Source organism: Monodelphis domestica, chromosome 1 (genome assembly GCF_027887165.1).
Source record: "Monodelphis domestica isolate mMonDom1 chromosome 1, mMonDom1.pri, whole genome shotgun sequence".
NCBI classification, from domain to species: Eukaryota; Metazoa; Chordata; class Mammalia; order Didelphimorphia; family Didelphidae; genus Monodelphis; species Monodelphis domestica.
The window spans coordinates 663,263,739-663,274,171 of NC_077227.1; the positions used below are offsets into that span (position 1 = coordinate 663,263,739).

The 10,433-nt window shown below is 46.9% G+C and overlaps 1 protein-coding gene across 1 annotated transcript; it reads right to left on the reverse strand.

Moving 5' to 3' along the window:
* Nucleotides 1-4,741: 4,741 nt before the first annotated feature.
* SIX3 (SIX homeobox 3) lies at nt 4,742-10,177 on the reverse strand. The gene is made up of 2 exons (XM_001375645.4): nt 9,262-10,177; nt 4,742-6,372 (listed from the first exon to the last, which is right to left on the reverse strand). The coding sequence occupies exons 1-2, from the start codon at nt 10,068-10,070 to the stop codon at nt 6,180-6,182; spliced, it is 1,002 nt and encodes a 333-aa protein (XP_001375682.1). The 5' UTR covers nt 10,071-10,177; the 3' UTR covers nt 4,742-6,179.
* Between the last annotated feature and the right edge of the window lie 256 nt (nt 10,178-10,433).

Below are 10,433 nucleotides of genomic sequence, written 5' to 3' on the forward strand. Positions count from 1 at the left end.
CTGAGTGATAATCACACAAAGGCCCAGGCAGATAATCAGAGATAGGGATCATAGCTTTTAGCAACCCCCCAATGTCATAAAAGGGGTTACATAAAATATATTGCAAACCAGGATAAGGACCAGTTATTGAATGGCACGATAATGAGATGACTGTACAAACATTTCTAAGACAAGAGGTGAGTTGTGCTTTGTTTCTTTTTAAAGGAAAGTGAAGGTGCTCTTAGAAGGCAATATATATGTTTCATATTATACAATTACAATTCCTCTGTGTCCTCTATTTTGGGATGCTCTTCTAGCTGACCTGGGTACTTACAAAATGATGTAGCTCAGATGGCCCCTAGAGGGAAGCTTCAGACATCAACACAAACTCAACTGCTAACCTATCCCACTCTGGTCCAATACCAGCCCTACCCTACCCCATTCCCATCCTTTTCCTCACTATTGCTCCCTCACCCTTAAATCCCATTCCCTAACAAATCAAGCTGCCCTCATTTCAGCTTTCAAGTGCTTTCTTTCTTTCTTTCTTTCTTTCTTTCTTTCTTTCTTTCTTTCTTTCTTTCTTTCTTTTTTAATCAAAAGTCCACCTTGTCATGGATAATCGACTTGCCCTGGTGCCAGGTTGCTGGTGGTGTGCTATCCTAGAGGATAAGAAAGGAAGGGAAATGGGGATGATCCACGGAGCCTGGGAAGGAACTGAGAAGGAACAGGATAGATAAGACTATCTTGCCTAGACCAGGTGGTTTAGTAGGTGAGGCTAGATTTACACCTCCATCCTCTAGCCAGTTTTCCAATGCAAATCCCAAGGCTCTGTTGTTTATCTATTAGGGAGGCAAATTAAAATGGCTTGTCATTAGTTGGCTTTGTTTTAATCCAACTCTAGGAATACTCTCTACTGATACCTTATACTGTCCAGGTATATGGACACACATGCAAGACTGTCACAGCCAGGAGACCATACACTCATGGAGCTTCAGCCACACACACTCACAATCACACACTGACCCCCAAAAAACACATTGCTATAGACACAGATTGGACCATCCAGGCCCGTGTCTGTGGCTTTCTTGTACCAGGAAATTCAACCAGGTATAAAATCGATAGAGGGATTTTCAAGTGTCAACCTGACCACCAACCCCCAGCCCTTCTCAGATCAGCAACAAATAATGTCAAGCATACCAAAGAAAAATACAGAGAACTACCAACTATGACAATTTTTAAAACTTAATATTTGTGCACATGTGGCTAACTCAAATGAATACCTGACCCCAAAAAATTCCCAGTCATAAATGTTTTTTGGAAACAAAATCCCAAAGGTTCCCCAGGTTACTGGTTTCACCCCCAGGGAGAGGGAAAGAGAGTCAAGATATCCTGTCTCCTTAACCTCAGAAGGTTGGCTGCCTAGCTCGCTTCCTGGCTCCATGGACTTGGCTGCTTCTTTAAGGAAAGAACCGGAGATAAGTGCCTGTTGTTTCTTTTCCAGGTCTGTTGAGGGAGCCAAGGGACTAGAACTTTAGATGAAGGGGAAAAAAAAAGGCCCACACTTTTGTTCTCAACTCCCCATTCTGGGTTCTAAATGTACTCAGGAGAGAGGTCAAATATACCCGGAAATAAGAAATGGGGGCAGGAGGGTGGGTAGAGCTGATAGTTATGTTTAAGATTTCTTTCTGGTCTGGTATACTCATGCATTTGCATGATGTGTGTACCCACTTCGTCCTCTTCACCTTTCCCTTTCTGGAGTCCATCTGTGCTCCTCAAGCAGTCTCTAACTTGTCCCCCAAGAAAGAATACAATAATGAGGGGGAGTGGAGAGAGGGATGAACTTCCAAGAGAGCAGTAGCAGGAATTGGGATGGAATAGAAATGAATGCTGTCTATATTCATCCTTGTGCCTAAAAGTGAATAGTGGTACCCCACCACCACCTCAAATAGTCAGACTATATGCACATTCATTGCACACATTTACACTAACTATATATAAGCATGATGTACACATGCCACACTGTACATACATTAGATTATATACAAATGGCCCTTGCACACAGCTACATATTGTAAACACATTTGGACTAGCTGGGCACACTCATACATACAATTATGCCACAAAACAGATAGACCATTCACACATTAGTAAGGCAGGCAAATTTATACTGCACACAGAGTCATCAAGAGGACACAGAAATACATTGTACACTTCCTTATATTACACAAGCAGGGATATTCTCCAGCTCCACATAGTCCTATCTATATGCTTCCAGCAGGACAGTGCTCACAGAAGAATACACTTAGGCAAGACTCACACCATGAATAATAGATCTCACATGCTCTCAGATTCCCTCTACCTGTAATATAAGATAAAGCATAAGACAGAGCAGGGAGTGTTACCCAGACAGAGGAGAGACCGGATAATTGATAGATAAGATGGACAGACTGGCAGACAGACACACACATAAGACACAGACCAAGAAATTTAGAGATAGAGGTTCTTAACCTGGCATGTGTGAACTTGTTTGTTCAGTTGGGATTTTTTTTAATTTTGATAACTTCATTTCAACATAATTTTTTTTTTTGTAATTCTGTGCATTTAAAAACATTCTGGAAAAAAAAATGGTCCCTTCAGCTTCTCCAGCCTGCCAAAGGGTTCCATAACATGAAAAAAAAAAACTAATAATCTCTAATTTAGGATGTAAGAGAATTCTAGGTGTCTTTTTCCTATGTTGGGTGAAGGTTCTGGAACTTGAACTGGACCCAAGCCTTCCTAAAAATAGTCCTTACTGTTAAGTAAAAAGGGAAAAAAAAGGACATTTTGACTTGTCTCTTCGGCTGTCCATTGTCATCGAAAAGGAGGGAATCTGTGTTCCTCAGACTTAGTTTATTCTGGCCCCAATAGAGTCCACTTCTCCAGAGCTAACTTACATAATCCGTGCCTAGACTAGCCAGAGAGAGGGCTGCCCAGACCACGGTCTCTTCCACTTTCTCAGGTCCAGGTTTTTAATATACATAAGCCGGTGGAGGGTTTTGTTTAAGATCTGAGTGAGATACAATGTCATATAGAAATATGGATCATGGGTTATTACATCTCCTCCAAACTCGAGATTTGAGATGCCAAGTGAAAGGCTCCCGCTGGTATGAGATATATATCAAGATGCAGACATACTCCATTGTGTTTTTACAAATGCTAAGTGATATAGGATAGGCGCATGGGCAGATGCTACAAATTCATGCCTTTGGAGACAAACTGGCTCTCCGTTAAATACACACACAGAGAAAAAAAAATTTTGTCTGGAGAAAAAGACAGTGGACACAAATATAGACTTTAAGTGTCGCATTGTACATCCAGATACAGGGGATGCACTGTGCTACCTAGCGACACAGCATTGTGAAAAGAGATGTCAAACTCCAGTCTGTTTTCCCAGGGCATTCTCCCCGGGAGGACGCTAGTCCTAAACTTCCTAGGCCTTCGCCCCTACATTGCCCAGCCTGGCCAGGCCCTTTGCTACAGGGCAAGCAGGAACACTGACATCATGGCTCAAATGACCACCGAAACCTGAGGGAATCGGAAGTAGAAATTAGTTTGGGGACCGATTAGAAATTCCAGGCACGACTTTTCTCGAATCCTCCTCCTTCTGAGAATTGTATTTTCAAGGAGAACAAGTTTTAAATGTGCCTTGAGAGTGGCTTCATCATTGCTGGCTCCGCCTCATACGAAGCCCAACTTATTTTCCCATCGAAGAAGCTACGGAAAGTCGGAGGAGACTCATCAAAGTGCTAAGCATCAGAGCAAATTCTGTGGAAAGGAGCTAAGAGGGCGATTTCTGGTGCTGATGGAGGTGGAAGGAGGGTTATTTTGTTTTGTTTTCTTTTTAACCTCCAAACAAATACCAAAAAGTCTGAAAAAGTTCTCTAAAGAACACCAATCCAAATAGATGGGATTGGGTAAGCCTTTGGGCCCTGAGTTTTAGAAAGAAAAACACACTCCCGCTATAGCAGGTCCGATGTGCAGATTGACCAGAGCTAGGACAGAACTGGGCTGGAATGGAGCCCCCCCGCTTTTTTTCAAATTCCTAGTTCCACAAGCTACTTTCCAGCTTCCTTTTACCTTCCCCCAGTGCCTGACCATCACCCCACCGCCACCCACACAGTTAGCGAAGATCTCTGCACAGGAGGATAGCTTTCCAAGATTTGTCAGGAACTTTGTGTGTTTCCCCCCTCAAGAACAATCAATAATTGGACATTTTAAAAAAAATTAGGATGAACAAGAAAGGTCTCCTTCCTAATAATCATCTCCCTAGAATACACACGCACACGCGCACACACACACATCCAACTGCAGCCACGGGTAATCATAAATAGATCGCTCTGGAAAAGAACTCTCTGGTTGACCCCAATTCAACCCGGTTACCCCGCTTTCCAAAGTCGGGAATCAGCAAAGCATGGAACTTCTTCTACCAGGATTAATTACTCAGTTCCCCTCTTCCCTCCCTTACACCTTTCGTACCATCTCCAAAGTTTGGGTTAGAGCTGTTAGGGGTGATTTCAGTTCTTTCTGTTTTTTGTTTGTTTTTGTTGTGGGTTGTTTTTTTTTTCTTTTTCTGGCGGGCTCTAGGCTGGGTTCTCCTTAAGAAAGTTGCGATCCGATTTAAAGGCGCTGTCCCTCAAGGGAAAGGAAGATATATGGGAGAGGGGAAGGGAGAAGGGAGAGGGCAATCGACCTGATGATAGACAAAAACACCAATCTTCGTGAGTAGATAAGAAAATGAAGAATACTGTATTTGATTTAGAAAGTTTTTACATATAGATAAACACGCAGTTAAGGAAACAGTATAAGCGCCCTACGGGGAGTTGAGAGAATACCCCCAAAGCAGCTAAGAAATACTCAAAATAGCTTTTGCATAAGAATACTACAGTCTCACTCTCCGATTTCGCTGTTGCTGGGGTCCCTTTCTCTAACCTAGCGGCTCAGAACAGAACAGCTAAGTATACGCAAGGAACGCCAAGTCTTGGAAAATTAAAAAAAAAGGGGGGGGGAAGGGAAAAAGAAAAACACGGGGGAAGTGTTGAGGGGTTAGGGCAGTGGGAGAGAGAAAAACGGAGAGAGAGAACACAGAAAATGGCAAAAGGGAGAAGAGAAAAAAGCAATAGAATATACAGGCAATTTCTACACATATATTACAAACTGGGAAAAATGACCGCATCATTAAGATATACATAATTCATATAAAATTTTGAAATAAAAATAAAATCTTTTACAGTCATAACTATCCTTTTTCCACATTTATAACCAGTACCCACACAGGCAGTGACAGAAGTGTAGAAAAAAAGGTGCTTACGAATAAAATGATTGTCTGCTGAACAAAAAAACAGAAGATTGCATCTTGGCTGACCATTACTTGGACTTAAAAACAGAGAGGAAGAGGAAGTGGGAAAGAAGAGAGAGATGGAAGAGACAAAGAGAGAGGAGAGAGACAGAGTGAGAGGAGAGAGAGAGAGAGAGAGAGAGAGAGAGAGAGAGAGAAGAAAGACAGAGTGAGAGGGGTAGAGACAGAGAGATAAGAGAGAGCAAAAAAAAAGGCAAGAAACATTTGCTATTTCCCTCTTCACAAGGAGTTCTCTTTTTTCTTTCTTTTTTTTTTTGTACAAATTCAGAACGGAGATGGCGTTGGTGGGTTCATTTTTTGTTGTAGTTGTTGCTGTTTTTGTCATTTTTGGTCTTTGTCGCCCGTTGTTGCCTCGGTGGTGATTGTGTATTCGATTCTTTTTAAATCGTTTTAAGCTATAGAGAATATTTTCCCAGATACAAATAAACCGTCATGCAGGTGGGGTGCCTCGTCCATGGGAAGCGAAAGGAGAAGTCGTGCTTGTCCTAGAAAGTATACAATTGTCACCTCTTTTAATTGTTCCCCCCGCAACATCAGCATTTGTGAATGTCTGTTGGCGTCCGGGTCCGTTGTGTGGCGGTGGTGGCTGAAGGTGGTTGGGTTTTGTTGACAGTTTTGATTAGTTTCTAATGTTTCTTGCTTTTTAAAATTTTGGCTTTGTGTGTGCGTGTGTGGCTGTGTGTATGTGTGTATGTGTGTCCTGATTTGGGTTTGCTCTAGGGTGGGAAAGATAGGAGTTGGGGGTGGGGGGAGGAAAAGGAGGAAGAGGAGGAGGGAGAGGTGGAGGAGGACCGTCTTTCCGCTATCATACATCACATTCCGAGTCGCTGGAGGTTACCGAGAGGATGGAGGTGCCGGTGTCCGCTCGTTCTGTCAGGCTGGACACACTGGTTGTGGGACTGGCCGCCGTGGATGGCGACTCTGCCGAGCCGTGCGTCGGGCAGCCAGGCTCAGCCAACGAGCGCATGCCGCTCTGTCCGATCGACTGATGCTGCAGCCTGGGGAGCAAAAAAGACAACACGGAGCGAAGCTCCCCTGACATAACCGGCCTGGTCCAGCAGACAGACCGCCCTCCCCCTTTTCCCTACCACTTTCAGGACCTACCAGCAGTATCATAGTCCCTGTGTCCCTCTGCCCAGGTCACTGCCTACCAAGGAAGCCCTCTGGGACTTCCGAAGCCCTCAGATACACACGGAGCTCTAGAATCGCCTGCAACCTCCTGCCCGCTACTTGAGATGCAACCACACTAATAACTCAAAGCCCACAAACATAGGGCTTGGACACTCTGATACCCACACGTGCAGGTAAATACCACTGCAACTCAGCCCGTGCCTCTCTTTTGGTGCCCACTCACTTTGTGAAACAGTTTTCTCTCTCCACTGCCTTACAGCCTCCTTATCCACTTCACCCTCCACTCTGACCTGGGGTTGTTTTAAACCTCCTGCTCTTAGATGGAGAGGGATCTGGCTTCTGTAGTTACCTAAACTTATTTGAGCCCCAAGGTCACTGGCTTCCCCAAAAGCAGAGAGCATAATTACCCTTTCTATGGGGAGGGGACTTCTATCTTCTCTTCAACCCTCCCCTCATTTTTCCTATTTCTTCTTGTCTCTTCATTCTCCACTGTTCCATCTTTTCCCATTCCCTTGTTTTCCACTTGTCTAAATCTTCTTCAGTCTCTCTCTCTCTCTCTCTCTCTCTCTCTCTCTCTCTCTCTCTCTCTCTCTCTCTCTCTCTCTCTCTCTCTCTCCTCCCATCAATATTCTCTTTCTTACTTGCTCCTCAGACTGTCCTGCTGTCCCCCAAACCTCTTTAGAGGTTTCCTGTAGTCACCTATAACTTGGGGAAATCATAATAGGAGAAGAGAAAGGAAATAAGAGTAAAGGAGAGAGGTTTGGGGCCAGGCCCCAATATTCATAGAGGAATTCATAGAGGGCAGAGTCCTGCCCCCCAGGAAGGCCTAAAATCAGGCTGACTGCCTGGTGAAAGGGTAGGAATAGGAAGCATTTATCTTGGCCAATTAGATATAGAGAGTAGTAAAAGAAAAGAGAGGTGTCTGGCAACAGACCCCAGAGATAGGCTGGCATCTCTATCTCCCAACTAGTGTGTTCTCATCAATGCAGCTATCGCCAGTTGGATAAGTTGACAGAAAAGACAAGATTTCCCTCTTTAGGGTCTTGTTTCCAAGACCCTTCCAAGGATGTTGTGAAACTAAGCATTAGTGGGCTTTATGTGGAATACTAGAAATATTTTTTTTTAACTTTATAACAAATTAAGTGATGAAGAGAGGGAGCCAGGAAGAAGTGGGGGAAAGTAGAGGAAGAATGGAGGGGGTGGGGAAAGAGGCAATAAGGCAAAGAAGTAAAGCAGAGGAGTATTGGGGACCTTCATGTAAATATCCTTTCCTCTTCTGAGAGCCCTGGGCTGAGGCAAAAAGGTTTTGGGAGAGAGGCCTGAATACATTAGACTTTTTCCCTCATCCAACGAAAAGCGGTTTCCCCAAGAGAGCTTGGCCAATTTGAAGCCCCGAACCAAGCAACTAGATTCCCAGACTCAAGCAGAAACTAAAATAAATTTATCAGCCCGAGTGTCCATAGCACAGGGTTAGTTACTGACACTACCGCAGGGTGGTAGGCTTTGGTGACTGGTTGAAGTCCTAGAATTAGAGAAAAAGTTCTGCCTTAGAATTTAATTTTCTTTCTTTTCTTTTCATTCTATCGTTCTTCTTTCCCCCCTTTTCCCTCTCCTCCCTTTCTTTCCTTCATTCTCTCTTCCTTCTCTCGTTCTCCCCCTACCCCCTTTCATGCAGGCCTAACAACCTCCGCTTGAGCCAGTCAAGCTCTCAAACAACTTTGGATCCAGCCGGCCTATGGTATTGGGGACTGACCTCCTAGCTCATGGTGACCTCAAATTTTCAAATTGAACAGTTTCACCGAGCCCCCATGAGCAGCCAGGTTCAAGCTGAAAGTAGACACACATCCGTACACACAAACATTGTCCTCTCCAGCACTAGTATCTAAGATATACTACACTCAAACGCATACATACATTAATCGAAGGGGCCGTTTTTGTCTGTAGTCTCTTTCAACCGGGCTCTCTCTCCTTTCTGTCAACACCGCAAACAGGTCAGGAATTTGAAATAGTAGACGCTTCCGCATGAATATTCTGTCCTTTCTTTGTATTACTTTCCAGCTTTCATAGATATTTATGCAGAAAATATATGTGCGTATATACATAAACATTTATGCACACGTGCTATATATACTCACATATACATCAATGTATTTACTTAGTATTACTATTACAATGTTTAACTGGAACGAATTTATTGTTGGACAGTCGAGAGCCGAGTATAAAAAATTCTCTGTGCTCGCCATCGTTTTTCCACTGAGCAGAGAGCCCTGAACTGGGAACAGGAAAGTGGGAGAAAGAACTGGAGAAGCGGAGACCTGCCTCTGGTATTCTGTTGCCACTAGGAGCCCCAGGCCAGACCCGCTTTAGACAACTCTTGGGTATGGGGGGCGGGAGAGAGAGCCAGGGACCTTGGAGCAAGGCCTGGGTGGCTACTCCCCAGGGGACCTCACACTTAACAAGCAGGCAGGCACACAGCAAGAGCTGAAGGGTTACCTGCTCCCCGACCCCCTCCCTCCCACAACCTCCACCGCCGGACAAATAAGTTAATAAGACTAGTTTCGCTTCCCGAAGCCCTGCGGGCGGTGCAAACTTTCCCAGACCGACCCGGAGCTCGCCTCCTATCCTCCCGGTCTTCCCTCCTCACCCTCCCAGTGTTGGTCCCCTTCCGCAGGCCCTACGCCTCCAACCCGGGGGACGGGAGAGTTGGGAACAGCCCAAGGCTGGAGGCTGGGGGCCAGCGGGGGCCTGGCACTGACCTGTTCTTGGCCGCAGCCGCCCGGTCGCGCTGCCGCCGGTTCTTAAACCAGTTGCCTACTTGTGTGGGGGTGAGGCCCGTGGCCTGAGCCAGTTCGCGTTTCTTGCTGGGGTTGGGGTAGGGGTCCTGAAGGTACCACTCCCTGAGCAGGCTCCGAGTCCGCTCCTTGAAGCAATGAGTCTTCTGCTCGCCGTCCCAGATGGTTCGGGGCAACGGGAACTTCTTCCTCACTCGGTACTTGTCCACTGGGCCGAGAGGGCGGCCGCGCAGCTTCTCCGCCTCTTGGTAGTGCGCCTCCAGCCACATGGCTTGCAGCTTGCCGTGCGACTCTTTGGTGAACTTGTGGTTCTCCAGGATGTGGTAGAGGTCGCGAAAGTTGCCCGTGTGGAAGGCGACCACGGCGCGGGCGCGCAGGATAGACTCGTGCTTGTTGATGGCCTCGCACGCCCCCGGGGCCACGGGCAAGGACCAGAGGAAGCGTCCCAGCCGCTCGATGTCCCCAGTCTCCTCCAGCGTCTCGCAGACGCTGGCCACCTGCTCCGGAGAGAAGTTGAGGGTGGGCAGCTGGAACATGGACAACTCTTCCGGGGGGGCCCTGGAGCCGCCGCCGCTGCCGCCGCCTCCTCCGCCACCGCCGCCGCCTCCTCCCGCGCCGCCTCCTCCCGCGCCGCCGCCGCCTCCACCCGCACTGCTCCCGCCGCCGCCGCCGCCGCTGCTACTAGCCAGAAGTAGGGAGCGGTGATGAGGATCCGCGAAGTTTGGCAAGAAGAAGTGGGAGGGATAGAGCTCTAGAGGGGAGCGGAATACCATGGAATGACCTGAGAGGAGAGGAGAAAATTCAGGGAAAGGAAGAGAGAGGAGAGGAAGAGGAGGAGGAGGAGAGGGGGGAGGAGGAGGAGGAAAAGAGAGAGAGGAGGGAGAGGAGAGGGGAGGAGGAGGAGATGGAGGAGGAGGAGAAGGAGAAGGAGAAGGAGAAGGAGAAGGAGGAGGAGAAGGAGGAGGAGAAGGAGGAGGAGGAGGAGGAGGAGGAGGAGGAGGAGGAGGAGGAGGAGGAAGAAGACAGGAGTAAAGGACACCCACACCTCACACACATCCACACACACACACACCCGCGCAGCCACATAGAGAGGGGAAGGAGAGTGGCCGGGAGCGCGCGCGCGCTCACATACACAG

Coding starts and splice junctions, on each gene's coding strand:
- SIX3 (XM_001375645.4), bottom strand. CDS start 10,070: ATGGTATTCCGCTCCCCTCTAGAGCTCTATCCCTCCCACTTCTTCTTG. Junction 6,373..9,261: donor GCGGCTGCGGCCAAGAACAG/GTCAGTGCCAGG, acceptor TTTGCTCCCCAG/GCTGCAGCATCAGTCGATCG.